This window comes from Pseudophryne corroboree, chromosome 5 (genome assembly GCF_028390025.1).
Source record: "Pseudophryne corroboree isolate aPseCor3 chromosome 5, aPseCor3.hap2, whole genome shotgun sequence".
Classification (NCBI taxonomy): domain Eukaryota; kingdom Metazoa; phylum Chordata; class Amphibia; order Anura; family Myobatrachidae; genus Pseudophryne; species Pseudophryne corroboree.
In genome coordinates, this window is record NC_086448.1 from 6,189,288 (window position 1) to 6,212,547 (window position 23,260).

At 49.7% G+C, this 23,260-nt stretch overlaps 1 protein-coding gene across 1 annotated transcript in view; it reads right to left on the reverse strand.

Moving 5' to 3' along the window:
• Window positions 1-23,260, reverse strand: part of MROH1 (maestro heat like repeat family member 1) — a 383,926-nt gene that overhangs the window by 95,980 nt on the left and 264,686 nt on the right. Inside the window, exon 13 of the mRNA XM_063924734.1 lies at window positions 8,939-9,076. Coding sequence (XP_063780804.1) covers window positions 8,939-9,076 — 138 coding nt within the window. The remainder of the gene's footprint in view (window positions 1-8,938; window positions 9,077-23,260) is intronic.

Below are 23,260 nucleotides of genomic sequence, written 5' to 3' on the forward strand. Positions count from 1 at the left end.
TGGGAGGAATATGGCCGTTGACATGCCAGGTGAAAATACCAAAAAAATCAGCTCTTCGGTGTGGAGGTATTTCACCAGAAATGCGGACAACAGGTGTCAAGCCGTGTGTTCCCTTTGTCAAGCTGTAATAAGTAGGGGTAAGGACGTTAACCACCTCGGAACATCCTCCCTTATACGTCACCTGCAGCGCATTCATAATAAGTCAGTGACAAGTTCAAAAACTTTGGGTGACAGCGGAAGCAGTCCACTGACCAGTAAATCCCTTCCTCTTGTAACCAAGCTCACGCAAACCACCCCACCAACTCCCTCAGTGTCAATTTCCTCCTTCCCCAGGAATGCCAATAGTCCTGCAGGCCATGTCACTGGCAAGTCTGACGAGTCCTCTCCTGCCTGGGATTCCTCCGATGCATCCTTGCGTGTAACGCCTACTGCTGCTGGCGCTGCTGTTGTTGCCGCTGGGAGTCGATGGTCATCCCAGAGGGGAAGTCGTAAGCCCACTTGTACTACTTCCAGTAAGCAATTGACTGTTCAACAGTCCTTTGCGAGGAAGATGAAATATCACAGCAGTCATCCTACTGCAAAGCGGATAACTGAGTCCTTGACAACTATGTTGGTGTTAGACGTGCGTCCGGTATCCGCCGTTAGTTCACAGGGAACTAGACAATTTATTGAGGCAGTGTGCCCCCGTTACCAAATACCATCTAGGTTCCACTTCTCTAGGCAGGCGATACCGAGAATGTACACGGACGTCAGAAAAAGACTCACCAGTGTCCTAAAAAATGCAGTTGTACCCAATGTCCACTTAACCACGGACATGTGGACAAGTGGAGCAGGGCAGGGTCAGGACTATATGACTGTGACAGCCCACTGGGTAGATGTATGGACTCCCGCCGCAAGAACAGCAGCGGCGGCACCAGTAGCAGCATCTCGCAAACGCCAACTCTTTCCTAGGCAGGCTACGCTTTGTATCACCGCTTTCCAGAATACGCACACAGCTGAAAACCTCTTACGGCAACTGAGGAAGATCATCGCGGAATGGCTTACCCCAATTGGACTCTCCTGTGGATTTGTGGCATCGGACAACGCCAGCAATATTGTGTGTGCATTAAATATGGGCAAATTCCAGCACGTCCCATGTTTTGCACATACCTTGAATTTGGTGGTGCAGAATTTTTTAAAAAACGACAGGGGCGTGCAAGAGATGCTGTCGGTGGCCAGAAAAATTGCGGGACACTTTCGGCGTACAGGCACCACGTACAGAAGACTGGAGCACCACCAAAAACTACTGAACCTGCCCTGCCATCATCTGAAGCAAGAAGTGGTAACGAGGTGGAATTCAACCCTCTATATGCTTCAGAGGTTGGAGGAGCAGCAAAAGGCCATTCAAGCCTATACAATTGAGCACGATATAGGAGATGGAATGCACCTGTCTCAAGTGCAGTGGAGAATGATTTCAACGTTGTGCAAGGTTCTGATGCCCTTTGAACTTGCCACACGTGAAGTCAGTTCAGACACTGCCAGCCTGAGTCAGGTCATTCCCCTCATCAGGCTTTTGCAGAAGAAGCTGGAGGCATTGAAGAAGGAGCTAACACGGAGCGATTCCGCTAGGCATGTGGGACTTGTGGATGCAGCCCTTAATTCGCTTAACAAGGATTCACGGGTGGTCAATCTGTTGAAATCAGAGCACTACATTTTGGCCACCGTGCTCGATCCTAGATTTAAAGCCTACCTTGGATCTCTCTTTCCGGCAGACACAGGTCTGCTGGGGTTGAAAGACCTGCTGGTGACAAAATTGTCAAGTCAAGCGGAACGCGACCTGTCAACATCTCCTCCTTCACATTCTCCCGCAACTGGGGGTGCGAGGAAAAGGCTCAGAATTCCGAGCCCACCCGCTGGCGGTGATGCAGGGCAGTCTGGAGCGACTGCTGATGCTGACATCTGGTCCGGACTGAAGGACCTGACAACGATTACGGACATGTCGTCTACTGTCACTGCATATGATTCTCTCAACATTGATAGAATGGTGGAGGATTATATGAGTGACCGCATCCAAGTAGGCACGTCACACAGTCCGTACTTATACTGGCAGGAAAAAGAGGCAATTTGGAGGCCCTTGCACAAACTGGCTTTATTCTACCTAAGTTGCCCTCCCACAAGTGTGTACTCCGAAAGAGTGTTTAGTGCCGCCGCTCACCTTGTCAGCAATCGGCGTACGAGGTTACATCCAGAAAATGTGGAGAAGATGATGTTCATTAAAATGAATTATAATCAATTCCTCCGCGGAGACATTGACCAGCAGCAATTGCCTCCACAAAGTACACAGGGAGCTGAGATGGTGGATTCCAGTGGGGACGAATTGATAATCTGTGAGGAGGGGGATGTACACGGTGATATATCGGAGGGTGAAGATGAGGTGGACATCTTGCCTCTGTAGAGCCAGTTTGTGCAAGGAGAGATTAATTGCTTCTTTTTTGGGGGGGGGTCCAAACCAACCCGTCATATCAGTCACAGTCGTGTGGCAGACCCTGTCACTGAAATGATGGGTTGGTTAAAGTGTGCATGTCCTGTTTTGTTTATACAACATAAGGGTGGGTGGGAGGGCCCAAGGATAATTCCATCTTGCACCTCTTTTTTCTTTTCTTTTTCTTTGCATCATGTGCTGATTGGGGAGGGTTTTTTGGAAGGGACATCCTGCGTGACACTGCAGTGCCACTCCTAGATGGGCCCGGTGTTTGTGTCGGCCACTAGGGTCGCTAATCTTACTCACACAGCTACCTCATTGCGCCTCTTTTTTTCTTTGCGTCATGTGCTGTTTGGGGAGGGTTTTTTGGAAGGGACATCCTGCGTGACACTGCAGTGCCACTCCTAGATGTGCCCGGTGTTTGTGTCGGCCACTAGGGTCGCTAATCTTACTCACACAGTCAGCTACCTCATTGCGCCTCTTTTTTTCTTTGCGTCATGTGCTGTTTGGGGAGGGTTTTTTGGAAGGGCCATCCTGCGTGACACTGCAGTGCCACTCCTAGATGGGCCCGGTGTTTGTGTCGGCCACTAGGGTCGCTAATCTTACTCACACAGCTACCTCATTGCGCCTCTTTTTTTCTTTGCGTCATGTGCTGTTTGGGGAGGGTTTTTTGGAAGGGACATCCTGCGTGACACTGCAGTGCCACTCCTAGATGGGCCCGGTGTTTGTGTCGGCCACTAGGGTCGCTTATCTTACTCACACAGCGACCTCGGTGCAAATTATAGGACTAAAAATAATATTGTGAGGTGTGAGGTATTCAGAATAGACTGAAAATGAGTGTAAATTATGGTTTTTGAGGTTAATAATACTTTGGGATCAAAATGACCCCCAAATTCTATGATTTAAGCTGTTTTTTAGTGTTTTTGGAAAAAAACACCCGAATCCAAAACACACCCGAATCCGACAAAAATAATTCGGTGAGGTTTTGCCAAAACGCGTTCGAACCCAAAACACGGCCGCGGAACCGAACCCAAAACCAAAACACAAAACCCGAAAAATTTCAGGCGCTCATCTCTAGTGCTGGATACGGTCTGTAGTAATGAGTCACAGGCAGTGCTGGATACGGTCTGTAGTAATGAGTCACAGGCAGGGCTGGAGCCGGTCTGTAGTAATGAGTCACAGGCAGGGCTGGAGCCGGTCTGTAGTAATGAGTCACAGGCAGCGCTGGAGCTGGTCTGTAGTAATGAGTCACAGGCAGGGCTGGAGCCGATCTGTAGTAATGAGTCACAGGCAGCGCTTGAGCTGGTCTGTAGTACTGAGTCACAGGCAGGGCTGGAGCTGGTCTGAAGTAATGACTCACAGGCAGCGATGGAGCCGGCCTGTAGTAATAACTCACAGGCAGCGATGGAGCCGGTCTGTAGTAATGAGTCACAGGCAGGGCTGGAGCTGGTCTGTAGTAATGAGTCACAGGCAGGGCTGGAGCCGGTCTCTAGTAATGAGTCACAGGCAGGGCTGGAGCCGGTCTGTAGTAATGAGTCACAGGCAGGGCTGGAGCCGGTCTGTAGTAATGAGTCACAGGCAGGGCTGGAGCCGGTCTGTAGTAATGAGTCACAGGCAGGGCTGGAGCCGGTCTGTAGTAATGAGTCATAGGCAGGGCTGGAGCCGGTCTGTAGTAATGAGTCACAGGCAGGGATGGAGCCGGTCTGTAGTAATGAGTCACAGGCAGCGATGGAGCTGGCCTGTAGTAATAACTCACAGGCAGCGATGGAGCCGGTCTGTAGTAATGAGTCACAGGCAGGGATGGAGCTGGTGTGTAGTAATGAGTCACAGGCAGCGATGGAGCCCGTCTGTAGTAATGAGTCACAGGCAGCGCTGGAGCTGGTCTGTAGTAATGAGTCACAGGCAGGACTGGAGCCGGTCTGTAGTAATGAGTCACAGGCAGCAGTGTAGCTGGTGTGTAGTAATGAGTCACATGCAGCAGTGGAGCTGGTGTGTAGTAATGAGTCACAGGCAGGGCTGGAGCCGGTCTGTAGTAATGAGTCACAGGCAGCAGTGGAGCTGGTGTGTAGTAATGAGTCACAGGCAGTGCTGGATACGGTCTGTAGTAATGAGTCACAGGCAGGGCTGGAGCCGGTCTGTAGTAATGAGTCACAGGCAGCGCTGGAGCCGGTCTGTAGTAATGAGTCACAGGCAGGGCTGGAGCCGGTCTGTAGTAATGAGTCACAGGCAGCGCTTGAGCAGGTCTGTAGTACTGAGTCACAGGCAGGGCTGGAGCTGGTCTGTAGTAATGACTCACAGGCAGCGATGGAGCCGGCCTGTAGTAATAACTCACAGGCAGCGATGGAGCCGGTCTGTAGTAATGAGTCACAGGCAGGGCTGGAGCTGGTCTGTAGTAATGAGTCACAGGCAGGGCTGGAGCCGGTCTGTAGTAATGAGTCACAGGCAGGGCTGGAGCCGGTCTGTAGTAATGAGTCACAGGCAGTGCTGGATACGGTCTGTAGTAATGAGTCACAGGCAGGGCTGGAGCCGGTCTGTAGTAATGAGTCACAGGCAGGACTGGAGCCGGTCTGTAGTAATGAGTCACAGGCAGCAGTGGAGCTGGTGTGTAGTAATGAGTCACATGCAGCAGTGGAGCTGGTGTGTAGTAATGAGTCACAGGCAACGATGGAGCCGGTCTGTAGTAATGAGTCACAGGCAGGGCTGGAGCCGGTCTTTAGTAATGAGTCACAGCAGGGCTGGAGCCGGTCTGTAGTAATGAGTCACAGGCAGCGATGGAGCCGGTCTGTAGTAATGAGTCACAGGCAGGGCTTGAGCTGGTCTGTAGTACTGAGTCACAGGCAGGGCTGGAGCTGGTCTGTAGTAATGACTCACAGGCAGCGATGGAGCTGGCCTGTAGTAATAACTCACAGGCAGCGATGGAGCCGGTCTGTAGTAATGAGTCACAGGCAGGGCTGGAGCTGGTCTGTAGTAATGAGTCACAGGCACGGCTGGAGCTGGTCTGTAGTAATGAGTCACAGGCAGCGATGGAGCCGGTCTGTAGTAATGAGTCACAGGCAGGGCTGGAGCTGGTCTGTAGTAATGAGTCACAGGCAGGGATGGAACTGGGGTGTAGTAATGAGTCACAGGCAGCAATGGAGCCCGTCTGTAGTAATGAGTCACAGGCAGCGCTGGAGCTGGTCTGTAGTAATGAGTCACAGGCAGGACTGGAGCCGGTCTGTAGTAATGAGTCACAGGCAGCAGTGGAGCTGGTGTGTAGTAATGAGTCACATGCAGCAGTGGAGCTGGTGTGTAGTAATGAGTCACAGGCAGGGCTGGAGCCGGTCTGTAGTAATGAGTCACAGGCAGCAGTGGAGCTGGTGTGTAGTAATGAGTCACAGGCAGGGCTGGAGCCGGTCTGTAGTAATGAGTCACAGGCAGCAGTGGAGCTGGTGTGTAGTAATGAGTCACATGCAGCAGTGGAGCTGGTGTGTAGTAATGAGTCACAGGCAGGGCTGGAGCCGGTCTGTAGTAATGAGTCACAGGCAGGGCTGGAGCCGGTCTGTAGTAATGAGTCACAGGCAGGGCTGGAGCCGATCTGTATTAATGAGTCAGAGGCAGCGCTGGAGCCGGTCTGTAGTAATGAGTCACAGGCAGGGCTGGAGCCGGTCTGTAGTAATGAGTCACAGGCAGGGCTGGAGCCGGTCTGTAGTAATGAGTCACAGGCAGGGCTGGAGCTGGTCTGGAGCTGGTCTGTAGTAATGAGTCACAGGCAGGGCTGGAGCCGGTCTGTAGTAATGAGTCACAGGCAGGGCTGGAGCCGGTCTGTAGAAATGAGTCACAGGCAGGGCTGGAGCCGGTCTGTAGTAATGAGTCACAGGCAGTGCTGGAGACGGTCTGTAGTAATGAGTCACAGGCAGCGCTGGAGCCGGTCTGTAGTAATGAGTCACAGGCAGGGCTGGAGCCGGTCTGTAGTAATGAGTCACAGGCAGTGCTGGAGACGGTCTGTAGTAATGAGTCACAGGCAGGGCTGGAGCTGGTCTGTAGTAATGAGTCACAGGCAGTGCTGGAGACGGTCTGTAGTAATGAGTCACAGGCAGGGCTGGAGCTGGTCTGTAGTAATGAGTCACAGGCAGGGCTGGAGCCGGTCTGTAGTAATGAGTCACAGGCAGGGCTGGAGCCGGTGTGTAGTAATGAGTCACAGGCAGCGCTGGAGCCGATCTGTAGAATTGAGTCACAGGCAGTGCTGGAGCCGGTCTGTAGTAATGAGTCACAGGCAGCGCTGGAGCCGGTCTGTAGTAATGAGTCACAGGCAGCAGTGGAGCTGGTGTGTAGTAATGAGTCACATGCAGCAGTGGAGCTGGTGTGTAGTAATGAGTCACAGGCAGCGATGGAGCCGGTCTGTAGTAATGAGTCACAGGCAGCGCTGGAGCTGGTCTGTAGTACTGAGTCACAGGCAGGGCTGGAGCCGGTCTGTAGTAATGACTCACAGGCAGCGATGGAGCTGGCCTGTAGTAATAACTCACAGGCAGCGATGGAGCCGGTCTGTAGTAATGAGTCACAGGCAGGGCTGGAGCTGGTCTGTAGTAATGAGTCACAGGCAGGGCTGGAGCCGGTTTGTAGTAATGAGTCACAGGCACGGCTGGAGCTGGTCTGTAGTAATGAGGCACAGGCAGCGCTGGAGCCGGTCTGTAGTAATAAGTCACAGGCAGGGCTGGAGCTGGTCTGTAGTAATGAGTCACTGGCAACGATGGAGCTGGTCTGTAGTAATGAAGGAGTAGGGCCAAAGGGTGGCCAGAAAGGAGTCAGGTCTCAGGATAGAGATGAAGGAGTCAGGTCTCAGGGTAGAGATGAAGGAGTCAGGTCTCAGGGTAGAGATGAAGGAGTCAGGTTTCAGGGTAAAGATGAAGGAGTCAGGTCTCAGGGTAGAGATGAAGAAGTCAGGTCTCAGGGTAGAGATGAAGGAGTCAGGTCTCAGGGTAGAGATGAAGAAGTCAGGTCTCAGGGTAGAGATGAAGGAGTCAGGTCTCAGGGTAGAGATGAAGGAGTCAGGTCTCAGGGTAGAGATGAAGAAGTCAGGTCTCAGGGTAGAGATGAAGAAGTCAGGTCTCAGGGTAGAGATGAAGAAGTCAGGTCTCAGGGTAGAGATGAAGGAGTCAGGTCTCAGGGTAGAGATGAAGGAGTCAGGTCTCAGGATAGAGATGAAGGAGTCAGGGCTCAGGGTAGAGATGAAGGAGTCAGGTCTCAGGATAGAGATGAAGGAGTCAGGGCTCAGGGTAGAGATGAAGGAGTCAGGGCTCAGGGTAGAGATGAAGGAGTCAGGTCTCAGGGTAGAGATGAAGGAGTCAGGTCTCAGGGTAGAGATGAAGGAGTCAGGTCTCAGGATAGAGATGAAGGAGTCATGCCTCAGGGTGGAGAGAAAGGGCTTAGGCATCAGGGTAGAGCGGAAGGAGTCATGCCTGAGGGTAGCGAGAAAGGAATTGGGCCTCAGGGTGGAGAGGAAGATGTCAGGGCTCAGGGTGGAGAGGAATGAATCAGGCCTCAGGTTGTAGAGAAAGGAATCAGGCATCAGGGTGGAGAGAAAGGAGTCAGGTCTCAGGGTGGAGAGGAAGGAGTCAGGCCTCAGGGTGGAGAGGAAGGAGTCAGGTCTCAGGGTGGAGAGGAAGGAGTCAGGTCTCAGGGTGGAGAGGAAGAAATCAAGCCTCATGGTGTAGAGAAAGGAATCAAGCCTCATGGTGTAGAGAAAGGAATCAAGCCTCAGGGTGTAGAGAAAGGAATCAGGCCTCAGGGTGGAGAGGAAGGAGTCATGCCTCAGGGTAGAGAGGAAAGAGCCGGGCCTCAGGGTAGAGAGGAAGGAGCCGGGCCTCAGGGTAGAGAGGAAGGAGCCGGGCCTCAGGGTGGAGATAAGAGTCAGGCCTCAGGGTGGAGAGAAAAGAGTCAGGCCTCAGGGTGGAGATAAGAGTCAGGCCTCAGGGTGGAGAGAAAAGAGTCAGGCCTCAGGGTGGAGATAAGAGTCAGGCCTCAGGGTGGAGAGAAAAGAGTCAGGCCTCAGGGTGGAGAGGAAGGATTCAGGCCTCAGGATGGAGAGAAAAGAGTCAGGTCTCAGGGTGGAGAGGAAGGAATCAGGCCCCAGGGTGAAGAGGAAGATGTGTCTGGCACATGAAGGCTGCAAGGAGCCAGAAAAGTATCGCTGGCCTCAGACATTATGGCACCCGTAAGAGGCTTTGGCTGAATATCACTTTACTGATCACAAACGACCTTGATGTCCATTACATAATCTGATCTAAATAAACTGAATGTTGCGAAATCTGATCAGAAGACGCACAAGAGTGTCCTCCATGCACAGGTATCTTCTGACCACAGTAATAGGTCACCGTTATCTCATTAGTAAATTGGCCACATTGCCCAGAGGTCATCCAGTGTGACCAGCTCAAGAACCCTTACTGTATATGGACTGTGGAGTTAGGGGCAGACAGACATACGATAAATGATAACAGTTACCTGCTCAGTGATGTTACACCTAAGTAATGTGTCTCCTCCTTCTTCATGTTCTCCCAGCCTCCATCAGTTTCCACACTCAGCGTCACCTCCTCACAGCCTCCCTGGTTCAGCATAAACTGCAGAGCCTCTATTGCAGAGCTGGGGAGAAGACACAAAGGCAGCATTGAGTCCGAGCCACATAGGCACATAGAATGTGACAGCAGGTAGGAACCTCTTGGCCCATCTAGTCTGTCCCTTTATCTTTTATACTTACAGTAACTTCAACCCTATTTGATAATTATTTCTTTGTAAGAATCCTAGTGTCTATCCCATGCATGTTACATTGCTCTACTATCTTATCCTCTACCACCTCTGATGGGAGACTATTCCACATGTCCACTACCCTTTCTGTGCGGCAATGTTTCCTCAGATTCTCCCTGACCCTCCGCCCCCCCCAAGTACCTGTGCATGTCCTCGTGGTAAAATACTTCTCTTCCTGTGAGGAATGTCTCTCCCTGTACCGTGGTGATACCCCTGATATATGTGACTGACTCTTTCATGTCCTCGTGGTCTAATACTTATCTCCCTGTGAGGAATGTCTACTCCTGTACCGTGGTGATACCCCTGATATATGTGACAATCTCTATCATGTCCTCGTGTCCTATTACTTCTCTCCCTGCGAGGAATGTCTCCCCTCTGTACCGTGGTGATACCCCTGATATATGTGACTGTCTCTTTCATGTCCTCGTGGTCTAATACTTCTCTCCCTGTGAGGAATGTCTCCTCCTGTACCGTGGTGATACCCCTGATATATGTGACAGTCTCTCTCATGTCCTCGTGTCCTATTACTTCTCTCCCTGTGAGGAATGTCTCCCTCCTGTACCGTGGTGATACCCCTGATATATGTGACAGTCTCTTCCATGTCCTCGTGTCCTATTACTTCTCTCCCTGTGAGGAATATCTCCTCCTGTACCGTGGTGATACCCCTGATATATGTGACAGCCTCTCTCATGTCCTCGTGTCCTAATACTTCTCTCCCTGTGAGGAATGTCTCCTCCTGTACCGTGGTGATACCCCTGATATATGTGACAGTCTCTCTCATGTCATTGTGTCCTATTACTTCTCTCCCTGTGAGGAATGTCTCCACCTGTACCGTGGTGATACCTCTGATATATGTGACAGTCTCTCTCATGTCCTCGTGTTCTATTACTTCTCTCCCTGTGAGGAATGTCTCCCTCCTGTACCGTGGTGATACCCCTGATATATGTGACAGTCTCTCTCATGTCCTCGTGTCCTTATACTTCTCTCCCTGTGAGGAATGTCTCCCCCTGTACCGTGGTGATACCCCTGATATATGTGACAGTCTCTCTCATGTCCTAGTGTCCTATTACTTCTCTCTCTGTGAGGACCGTCTCCCCCTGTACCGTGGTGATACCACTGATATATGTGACAGTCTCTCTCATGTCCTCGTGTCCTATTACTTCTCTCCCTGTGAGGAATGTCTCCCCCCCTGTACCGTGGTTATACCCCTGATATATGTGACAGTCTCTCTCATGTCCTCGTGTCCTATTACTTCTCTCCCTGTGAGGAATGTCTACCCCTGTACCGTGGTGATACCACTGATATATGTGACAGTCTCTAATATGTCCTCGTGGTCTATTACTTCTCTCCCTGTGAGGAATGTCTCCTCCTGTACCGTGGTGATACTCCTGATATATGTGACAGTCTCTATCATGTCCTCGTGTCCTATTACTTCTCTCCCTGTGAGGAATGTCTCCCCCTGTACCGTGGTGATACCCCTGATATATGTGACAGTCTCTCTCATGTCCTCGTGTCCTAATACTTCTCTCCCTGTGAGGAATGTCTCCCTCCTGTACCGTGGTGATACCCCTGATATATGTGACAGTCTCTATCATGTCCTCGTTTCCTAATACTTCTCTCCCTGTGAGGAATGTCTCCCCCTGTACCGTGGTGATACCCCTGATATATGTGACAGTCTCTATAATGTGCTCGTGGTCTATTACTTCTCTCCCTGTGAGGAATGTCTCCTCCTGTACCGTGGTGATACCCCTGATATATGTGACAGTCTCTTTCATGTCCTCGTGGTCTAATACTTCTCTCCCTGTGAGGAATGTCTCCTCCTGTACCGTGGTGATATCCCTGATATATGTGACAGTCTCTATAATGTGCTCGTGTCCTAATACTTCTCTCCCTGTGAGGAATGTCTCCCCTTGTACCGTGGTGATACCCCTGATATATGTGACAGTCTCAGTGCATGTCCTCGTGGTCTAATACTTCTCTCCCTGTGAGGAATGTCTCCCCCTGTACCGTGGTGATACCCCTGACATATGTGACAGTCTCTCTCATGTCCTCGTGTCCTATTACTTCACTCCCTGTGAGGAATGTCTCCTCATGTACTGTGGTGATACCCCTGATATATGTGACAGTCTCTATCATGTCCTCGTTTCCTAATACTCTCTCTCCCTGTGAGGAATGTCTCCCCCTATACTGTGGTGATACCACTGATATATGTGACAGTCTCTATCATGTCCTCGTGGTCTAATACTTCTCTCCCTGTGAGGAATGTCTCCCCCTGTATCGTGGTGATACTCCGGATATATGTGACAGTCTCTCTCGTGTCCTCGTGGTCTAATATTTCTCTCCCTGTGAGGAATGTCTCCCCCTGTACCGTGGTGGTACCCATGATATATGTGACAGTCTCTCTCATGTCCTCGTGGTCTAATACTTCTCTTCCTATGAGGAGTGTATCCTCCTGTACCGTGGTGATACCCCTGATATATGTGACAGTCTCTATCATGTCCTCGTGTCCTATTACTTCTCTCCCTGTGAGGAATGTCTCCTCCTGTACCGTGGTGATACCCCTGATATATGTGACAGTCTCTCTCATGTCCTATTACTTCTCTCCCTGTGAGGAATGTCTCCCCCTGTACCGTGGTGATACCCCTGATATATGTGACAGTCTCTCTCATGTCCTCGTGTCCTAATACTTCTCTCCCTGTGAGGAATGTCTCCCCCTATACCGTGGTGATACCACTGATATATGTGACAGTCTCTCTCATGTCCTCGTGGTCTAATACTTCTCTCCCTGTGAGGAATGTCTCCCCCTGTATCGTGGTGATACTCCTGATATATGTGACAGTCTCTCTCATGTCCTCGTGTCCTATTACTTCTCTCCCTGTGAGGAATGTCTCCTCCTGTACCGTGGTGATACTCCTGATATATGTGACAGTCTCTCTCATGTCCTCGTGGTCTAATACTTCTCTCCCTGTGAGGAATGTCTCCCACTGTACCGTGGTGATACCCCTGATATATGTGACAGTCTCTCTCATGTCCTATTACTTCTCTCCCTGTGAGGAATGTCTCCCCCTGTACCGTGGTGATACCCCTGATATATGTGACAGTCTCTCTCGTGTCCTAATACTTCTCTCCCTGTGAGGAATGTCTCCTCCTGTACCGTGGTGATACCCCTGATATATGTGACAGTCTCTCTCATGTCCTAGTGTCCTATTACTTCTCTCCCTATGAGGAATGTCTCCCCCCTGTACAGTGGTGATACCCCTGATATATGTGACAGTCTCTCTCATGTCCTCGTGTCCTAATACTTCTCTCCCTGTGAGGAATGTCTCCCTCCTGTACCGTGGTGATACCCCTGATATATGTGACAGTCTCTCTCATGTCCTTGTGTCCTATTACTTCTCTCCCTGTGAGGAATGTCTCCTCCTGTACCGTGGTGATACCCCTGATATATGTGACAGTCTCTATCATGTCCTCGTTTCCTAATACTTCTCTCCCTGTGAGGAATGTCTCCCCCTATACCGTGGTGATACCACTGATATATGTGACAGTCTCCATCATGTCCTCGTGTCCTAATACTTCTCTCCCTGTGAGGAATGTCTCCACCTGTACCGTGGTGATACCCCTGATATATGTGACAGTCTCTATCATGTCCTCGTGGTCTAATACTTCTCTCCCTGTGAGGAATGTCTCCCCCCTGTACCGTGGTGATACCCCTGATATATGTGACAGTCTCTCTCATGTCCTCATGGTCTAATACTTCTCTCCCTGTGAGGAAGGTCTCCTCCTGTACCATGGTGATACCCCTGATATATGTGACAGTTTCTCTCATGTCCTTGTGTCCTAATACTTCTCTCCCTGTGAGGAATGTCTCCCCCTGTACCGTGGTGATACCCCTGATATATGTGACAGTCTCTCTCATGTCCTCGTGTCCTAATACTTCTCTCCCTGTGAGGAATGTCTCCCCCTGTACCGTGGTGATACCCCTGATATATGTGACAGTCTCTCTCATGTCCTCGTGGTCTATTCTCTCCCTGTGAGTAATGTCTCCTCCTGTACCGTGGTGATATCCCTGATATATGTGACAGTCTCTCTCATGTCCTAGTGTCCTATTACTTCTCTCCCTATGAGGAATGTCTCCACCCTGTACAGTGGTGATACCCGATATATGTGACAGTCTCTCTCATGTCCTCGTGTCCTAATACTTCTCTCCCTGTGAGGAATGTCTCCCTCCTGTACCGTGGTGATACCCCTGATATATGTAACAGTCTCTCTCATGTCCTCGTGTCCTATTACTTCTCACCCTGTGAGGAATGTCTCCCCCTGTACCGTGGTGATACCCCTGATATATGTGACAGTCTCTATCATGTCCTCGTGGTCTAATACTTCTCTCCCTGTGAGGAATATCTCCCCCCTGTACCGTGGTGATACCCCTGATATATGTGACAGTCTCTCTCATGTCCTCATGGTCTAATACTTCTCTCCCTGTGAGGAATGTCTCCTCCTGTACCGTGGTGATACCCCTGATATATGTGACACTCTCTCATGTCCTCGTGTCCTATTACTTCTCTCCCTGTGAGGAATGTCTCCCCCTGTACCGTGGTGATACCCCTGATATATGTGACAGTCTCTATCATATCCTCGTGTCCTATTACTTCTCTTCTTGTGAGGAATGTCTCCCCCTGTACAGTGGTGATACCCCTGATATATGTGACAGTCTCTCTCATGTCCTCGTGGTCTATTCTCTCCCTGTGAGTAATGTCTCCTCCTGTACCGTGGTGATATCCCTGATATATGTGACAGTCTCTCTCATGTCCTAGTGTCCTATTACTTCTCTCCCTATGAGGAATGTCTCCACCCTGTACAGTGGTGATACCCGATATATGTGACAGTCTCTCTCATGTCCTCGTGTCCTAATACTTCTCTCCCTGTGAGGAATGTCTCCTCCTGTACCGTGGTGATATCCCTGATATATGTGACAGTCTCTATCATGTCCTCCTGTCCTATTACTTCTCTCCCTGTGAGGAATGTCTCCCCCTGTACAGTGGCGATACCCCTGATATATGTGACAGTCTCTATCATGTCCTCGTGTCCTAATACTTCTCTCCCTGTGAGGAATGTCTCCCTCCTGTACCGTGGTGATACCCCTGATATATGTGACTGTCTCTTTCATGTCCTCGTGTCCTAATACTTCTCTCCCTGTGAGGAATGTCTCCTCCTGTACCGTGGTGATACCCCTGATATATGTGACAGTCTCTCTCATGTCCTCGTGTCCTATTACTTCTCTCCCTGTGAGGAATGTCTCCTCCTGTACCGTGGTGATTGCCCTGATATATGTGACAGTCTCTATCATATCCTCGTGGTCTAATACTTCTCTCCCTGTGAGGAATGTCTCCTCCTGTACCGTGGTGACACCCCTGATATATGTGACAGTCTCTCTCATGTCCTCGTGTCCTATTACTTCTCTCCCTGTGAGGAATGTCTCCTCCTGTACCGTGGTGATACCCCTGATATATGTGACAGTCCCTCTCATGTCCTCGTGTCCTAATACTTCTCTCCCTGTGAGGAATGTCTCCTCCTGTACCGTGGTGATACCCCTGATATATGTGACACTCTCTCATGTCCTCATGTCCTATTACTTCTCTCCCTGTGAGGAATGTCTCCCCCTGTACCGTGGTGATACCCCTGATATATGTGACAGTCTCTCTCATGTCCTCGTGTCCTATTACTTCTCTCCCTCTGAGGAATGTCTCCCCCTGTACCGTGGTGATACCCCTGATATATGTGACAGTCTCTATCATATCCTCGTGTCCTATTACTTCTCTCCCTGTGAGGAATGTCTCCTCCTGTACCGTGGTGATACCCCTGATATATGTGACTGTCTCTTTCATGTCCTCGTGTCCTATTACTTCTCTTCCTGTGAGGAATGTCTCCCCCCTGTACCGTGGTGATACCCCTGATATATGTGACAGTCTCTCTCATGTCCTCATGTCCTAATACTTCTCTCCCTGTGAGGAATGTCTCCTCCTGTACCGTGGTGATACCCCTGATATATGTGACAGTCTCTCTCATGTCCTCGTGTCCTGTTACTTCTCTCCCTGTGAGGAATGTCTCCCCCTGTACCGTGGTGATACCCCTGATATATGTGACAGTCTCTATCATGTCCTCGTGTCCTATTACTTCTCTCCCTGTGAGGAATGTCTCCTCCTGTACCGTGGTGATACCCCTGATATATGTGACAGTCTCTATCATGTCCTCGTGTCCTATTACTTCTCTCCCTGTGAGGAATGTCTCCTCCTGTACCGTGGTGATATCCCTGATATATGTGACAGTCTCTATCATGTCCTCGTGTCCTATTACTTCTCTTCTTGTGAGGAATGTCTCCCCCTGTACAGTGGTGATACCCCTGATATATGTGACAGTCTCTCTCATGTCCTCGTGTCCTAATACTTCTCTCCCTGTGAGGAATGTCTCCTCCTGTACCGTGGTGATATCCCTGATATATGTGACAGTCTCTATCATGTCCTCGTGTCCTATTACTTCTCTTCTTGTGAGGAATGTCTCCCCCTGTACAGTGGCGATACCCCTGATATATGTGACAGTCTCTATCATGTCCTCGTGTCCTAATACTTCTCTCCCTGTGAGGAATGTCTCCCTCCTGTACCGTGGTGATACCCCTGATATATGTGACTGTCTCTTTCATGTCCTCGTGTCCTAATACTTCTCTCCCTGTGAGGAATGTCTCCCCCTGTACCGTGGTGATACCCCTGATATATGTGACAGTCTCTCTTATGTCCTCGTGGTCTAATACTTCTCTCTATGTGAGGAATGTCTCCTCCTGTACCGTGGTGATACCCCGGATATATGTGACAGTCTCTCTTATGTCCTCGTGGTCTAATACTTCTCTCCCTGTGAGGAATGTCTCCTCCTGTACCGTGGTGATACCCCTGATATATGTGACAGCCTCTCTCATGTCCTCGTGTCCTATTACTTCTCTCCCTGTGAGGAATGTCTCCTCCTGTACCGTGGTGATACCCCTGATATATGTGACAGTCTCTCTCATGTCCTCGTGTCCTATTACTTCTCTCCCTGTGAGGAATGTCTCCTCCTGTACCGTGGTGATACCCCTGATATATGTGACAGTCTCTATCATATCCTCGTGGTCTAATACTTCTCTCCCTGTGAGGAATGTCTCCTCCTGTACCGTGGTGACACCCCTGATATATGTGACAGTCTCTCTCATGTCCTCGTGTCCTATTACTTCTCTCCCTGTGAGGAATGTCTCCTCCTGTACCGTGGTGATACCCCTGATATATGTGACAGTCTCTCTCATGTCCTCGTGTCCTATTACTTCTCTCCCTGTGAGGAATGTCTCCCTCCTGTACCGTGGTGATACCCCTGATATATGTGACAGTCTCTCTCATGTCCTCGTGTCCTAATACTTCTCTCCCTGTGAGGAATGTCTCCTCCTGTACCGTGGTGATACCCCTGATATATGTGACAGCCTCTCTCATGTCCTCGTGTCCTATTACTTCTCTCCCTGTGAGGAATGTCTCCTCCTGTACCATGGTGATACCCCTGATATATATGACAATCTCTCTCATGTCCTCGTGGTCTAATACCTCTCTCCCTGTGAGGAATGTCTCCCCCTGTACCGTGGTGATACCCCTGATATATGTGACAGTCTCTCTCATGTCCTCGTGGTCTAATACTTCTCTCCCTGTGAGGAATGTCTCCTCCTGTACCGTGGTGATACCCTGATATATGTGACAGTCTCTCTCATGTCCTCGTGGTCTAATACTTATCTCCCTGTGAGGAATGTCTACTCCTGTACCGTGGTGATACCCCTGATATATGTGACAATCTCTATCATGTCCTCGTGTCCTATTACTTCTCTCCCTGCGAGGAATGTCTCCCCTCTGTACCGTGGTGATACCCCTGATATATGTGACTGTCTCTTTCATGTCCTCGTGGTCTAATACTTCTCTCCCTGTGAGGAATGTCTCCTCCTGTACCGTGGTGATACCCCTGATATATGTGACAGTCTCTCTCATGTCCTCGTGTCCTATTACTTCTCTCCCTGTGAGGAATGTCTCCCTCCTGTACCGTGGTGATACCCCTGATATATGTGACAGTCTCTTCCATGTCCTCGTGTCCTATTACTTCTCTCCCTGTGAGGAATATCTCCTCCTGTACCGTGGTGATACCCCTGATATATGTGACAGCCTCTCTCATGTCCTCGTGTCCTAATACTTCTCTCCCTGTGAGGAATGTCTCCTCCTGTACCGTGGTGATACCCCTGATATATGTGACAGTCTCTCTCATGTCATTGTGTCCTATTACTTCTCTCCCTGTGAGGAATGTCTCCACCTGTACCGTGGTGATACCTCTGATATATGTGACAGTCTCTCTCATGTCCTCGTGTTCTATTACTTCTCTCCCTGTGAGGAATGTCTCCCTCCTGTACCGTGGTGATACCCCTGATATATGTGACAGTCTCTCTCATGTCCTCGTGTCCTTATACTTCTCTCCCTGTGAGGAATGTCTCCCCCTGTACCGTGGTGATACCCCTGATATATGTGACAGTCTCTCTCATGTCCTAGTGTCCTATTACTTCTCTCTCTGTGAGGACCGTCTCCCCCTGTACCGTGGTGATACCACTGATATATGTGACAGTCTCTCTCATGTCCTCGTGTCCTATTACTTCTCTCCCTGTGAGGAATGTCTCCCCCCCTGTACCGTGGTTATACCCCTGATATATGTGACAGTCTCTCTCATGTCCTCGTGTCCTATTACTTCTCTCCCTGTGAGGAATGTCTACCCCTGTACCGTGGTGATACCACTGATATATGTGACAGTCTCTAATATGTCCTCGTGGTCTATTACTTCTCTCCCTGTGAGGAATGTCTCCTCCTGTACCGTGGTGATACTCCTGATATATGTGACAGTCTCTATCATGTCCTCGTGTCCTATTACTTCTCTCCCTGTGAGGAATGTCTCCCCCTGTACCGTGGTGATACCCCTGATATATGTGACAGTCTCTCTCATGTCCTCGTGTCCTAATACTTCTCTCCCTGTGAGGAATGTCTCCCTCCTGTACCGTGGTGATACCCCTGATATATGTGACAGTCTCTATCATGTCCTCGTTTCCTAATACTTCTCTCCCTGTGAGGAATGTCTCCCCCTGTACCGTGGTGATACCCCTGATATATGTGACAGTCTCTATAATGTGCTCGTGGTCTATTACTTCTCTCCCTGTGAGGAATGTCTCCTCCTGTACCGTGGTGATACCCCTGATATATGTGACAGTCTCTTTCATGTCCTCGTGGTCTAATACTTCTCTCCCTGTGAGGAATGTCTCCTCCTGTACCGTGGTGATACCCCTGATATATGTGACAGTCTCTATAATGTGCTCGTGTCCTAATACTTCTCTCCCTGTGAGGAATGTCTCCCCTTGTACCGTGGTGATACCCCTGATATATGTGACAGTCTCAGTGCATGTCCTCGTGGTCTAATACTTCTCTCCCTGTGAGGAATGTCTCCCCCTGTACCGTGGTGATACCCCTGACATATGTGACAGTCTCTCTCATGTCCTCGTGTCCTATTACTTCACTCCCTGTGAGGAATGTCTCCTCATGTACTGTGGTGATACCCCTGATATATGTGACAGTCTCTATCATGTCCTCGTTTCCTAATACTCTCTCTCCCTGTGAGGAATGTCTCCCCCTATACTGTGGTGATACCACTGATATATGTGACAGTCTCTATCATGTCCTCGTGGTCTAATACTTCTCTCCCTGTGAGGAATGTCTCCCCCTGTATCGTGGTGATACTCCGGATATATGTGACAGTCTCTCTCGTGTCCTCGTGGTCTAATATTTCTCTCCCTGTGAGGAATGTCTCCCCCTGTACCGTGGTGGTACCCATGATATATGTGACAGTCTCTCTCATGTCCTCGTGGTCTAATACTTCTCTTCCTATGAGGAGTGTATCCTCCTGTACCGTGGTGATACCCCTGATATATGTGACAGTCTCTATCATGTCCTCGTGTCCTATTACTTCTCTCCCTGTGAGGAATGTCTCCTCCTGTACCGTGGTGATACCCCTGATATATGTGACAGTCTCTCTCATGTCCTATTACTTCTCTCCCTGTGAGGAATGTCTCCCCCTGTACCGTGGTGATACCCCTGATATATGTGACAGTCTCTCTCATGTCCTCGTGTCCTAATACTTCTCTCCCTGTGAGGAATGTCTCCCCCTATACCGTGGTGATACCACTGATATATGTGACAGTCTCTCTCATGTCCTCGTGGTCTAATACTTCTCTCCCTGTGAGGAATGTCTCCCCCTGTATCGTGGTGATACTCCTGATATATGTGACAGTCTCTCTCATGTCCTCGTGTCCTATTACTTCTCTCCCTGTGAGGAATGTCTCCTCCTGTACCGTGGTGATACTCCTGATATATGTGACAGTCTCTCTCATGTCCTCGTGGTCTAATACTTCTCTCCCTGTGAGGAATGTCTCCCACTGTACCGTGGTGATACCCCTGATATATGTGACAGTCTCTCTCATGTCCTATTACTTCTCTCCCTGTGAGGAATGTCTCCCCCTGTACCGTGGTGATACCCCTGATATATGTGACAGTCTCTCTCGTGTCCTAATACTTCTCTCCCTGTGAGGAATGTCTCCTCCTGTACCGTGGTGATACCCCTGATATATGTGACAGTCTCTCTCATGTCCTAGTGTCCTATTACTTCTCTCCCTATGAGGAATGTCTCCCCCCTGTACAGTGGTGATACCCCTGATATATGTGACAGTCTCTCTCATGTCCTCGTGTCCTAATACTTCTCTCCCTGTGAGGAATGTCTCCCTCCTGTACCGTGGTGATACCCCTGATATATGTGACAGTCTCTCTCATGTCCTTGTGTCCTATTACTTCTCTCCCTGTGAGGAATGTCTCCTCCTGTACCGTGGTGATACCCCTGATATATGTGACAGTCTCTATCATGTCCTCGTTTCCTAATACTTCTCTCCCTGTGAGGAATGTCTCCCCCTATACCGTGGTGATACCACTGATATATGTGACAGTCTCCATCATGTCCTCGTGTCCTAATACTTCTCTCCCTGTGAGGAATGTCTCCACCTGTACCGTGGTGATACCCCTGATATATGTGACAGTCTCTATCATGTCCTCGTGGTCTAATACTTCTCTCCCTGTGAGGAATGTCTCCCCCCTGTACCGTGGTGATACCCCTGATATATGTGACAGTCTCTCTCATGTCCTCATGGTCTAATACTTCTCTCCCTGTGAGGAAGGTCTCCTCCTGTACCATGGTGATACCCCTGATATATGTGACAGTTTCTCTCATGTCCTTGTGTCCTAATACTTCTCTCCCTGTGAGGAATGTCTCCCCCTGTACCGTGGTGATACCCCTGATATATGTGACAGTCTCTCTCATGTCCTCGTGTCCTAATACTTCTCTCCCTGTGAGGAATGTCTCCCCCTGTACCGTGGTGATACCCCTGATATATGTGACAGTCTCTCTCATGTCCTCGTGGTCTATTCTCTCCCTGTGAGTAATGTCTCCTCCTGTACCGTGGTGATATCCCTGATATATGTGACAGTCTCTCTCATGTCCTAGTGTCCTATTACTTCTCTCCCTATGAGGAATGTCTCCACCCTGTACAGTGGTGATACCCGATATATGTGACAGTCTCTCTCATGTCCTCGTGTCTTAATACTTCTCTCCCTGTGAGGAATGTCTCCCTCCTGTACCGTGGTGATACCCCTGATATATGTAACAGTCTCTCTCATGTCCTCGTGTCCTATTACTTCTCACCCTGTGAGGAATGTCTCCCCCTGTACCGTGGTGATACCCCTGATATATGTGACAGTCTCTATCATGTCCTCGTGGTCTAATACTTCTCTCCCTGTGAGGAATATCTCCCCCCTGTACCGTGGTGATACCCCTGATATATGTGACAGTCTCTCTCATGTCCTCATGGTCTAATACTTCTCTCCCTGTGAGGAATGTCTCCTCCTGTACCGTGGTGATACCCCTGATATATGTGACACTCTCTCATGTCCTCGTGTCCTATTACTTCTCTCCCTGTGAGGAATGTCTCCCCCTGTACCGTGGTGATACCCCTGATATATGTGACAGTCTCTATCATATCCTCGTGTCCTATTACTTCTCTTCTTGTGAGGAATGTCTCCCCCTGTACAGTGGTGATACCCCTGATATATGTGACAGTCTCTCTCATGTCCTCGTGGTCTATTCTCTCCCTGTGAGTAATGTCTCCTCCTGTACCGTGGTGATATCCCTGATATATGTGACAGTCTCTCTCATGTCCTAGTGTCCTATTACTTCTCTCCCTATGAGGAATGTCTCCACCCTGTACAGTGGTGATACCCGATATATGTGACAGTCTCTCTCATGTCCTCGTGTCCTAATACTTCTCTCCCTGTGAGGAATGTCTCCTCCTGTACCGTGGTGATATCCCTGATATATGTGACAGTCTCTATCATGTCCTCCTGTCCTATTACTTCTCTCCCTGTGAGGAATGTCTCCCCCTGTACAGTGGCGATACCCCTGATATATGTGACAGTCTCTATCATGTCCTCGTGTCCTAATACTTCTCTCCCTGTGAGGAATGTCTCCCTCCTGTACCGTGGTGATACCCCTGATATATGTGACTGTCTCTTTCATGTCCTCGTGTCCTAATACTTCTCTCCCTGTGAGGAATGTCTCCTCCTGTACCGTGGTGATACCCCTGATATATGTGACAGTCTCTCTCATGTCCTCGTGTCCTATTACTTCTCTCCCTGTGAGGAATGTCTCCTCCTGTACCGTGGTGATTGCCCTGATATATGTGACAGTCTCTATCATATCCTCGTGGTCTAATACTTCTCTCCCTGTGAGGAATGTCTCCTCCTGTACCGTGGTGACACCCCTGATATATGTGACAGTCTCTCTCATGTCCTCGTGTCCTATTACTTCTCTCCCTGTGAGGAATGTCTCCTCCTGTACCGTGGTGATACCCCTGATATATGTGACAGTCCCTCTCATGTCCTCGTGTCCTAATACTTCTCTCCCTGTGAGGAATGTCTCCTCCTGTACCGTGGTGATACCCCTGATATATGTGACACTCTCTCATGTCCTCATGTCCTATTACTTCTCTCCCTGTGAGGAATGTCTCCCCCTGTACCGTGGTGATACCCCTGATATATGTGACAGTCTCTCTCATGTCCTCGTGTCCTATTACTTCTCTCCCTCTGAGGAATGTCTCCCCCTGTACCGTGGTGATACCCCTGATATATGTGACAGTCTCTATCATATCCTCGTGTCCTATTACTTCTCTCCCTGTGAGGAATGTCTCCTCCTGTACCGTGGTGATACCCCTGATATATGTGACTGTCTCTTTCATGTCCTCGTGTCCTATTACTTCTCTTCCTGTGAGGAATGTCTCCCCCCTGTACCGTGGTGATACCCCTGATATATGTGACAGTCTCTCTCATGTCCTCATGTCCTAATACTTCTCTCCCTGTGAGGAATGTCTCCTCCTGTACCGTGGTGATACCCCTGATATATGTGACAGTCTCTCTCATGTCCTCGTGTCCTGTTACTTCTCTCCCTGTGAGGAATGTCTCCCCCTGTACCGTGGTGATACCCCTGATATATGTGACAGTCTCTATCATGTCCTCGTGTCCTATTACTTCTCTCCCTGTGAGGAATGTCTCCTCCTGTACCGTGGTGATACCCCTGATATATGTGACAGTCTCTATCATGTCCTCGTGTCCTATTACTTCTCTCCCTGTGAGGAATGTCTCCTCCTGTACCGTGGTGATATCCCTGATATATGTGACAGTCTCTATCATGTCCTCGTGTCCTATTACTTCTCTTCTTGTGAGGAATGTCTCCCCCTGTACAGTGGTGATACCCCTGATATATGTGACAGTCTCTCTCATGTCCTCGTGTCCTAATACTTCTCTCCCTGTGAGGAATGTCTCCTCCTGTACCGTGGTG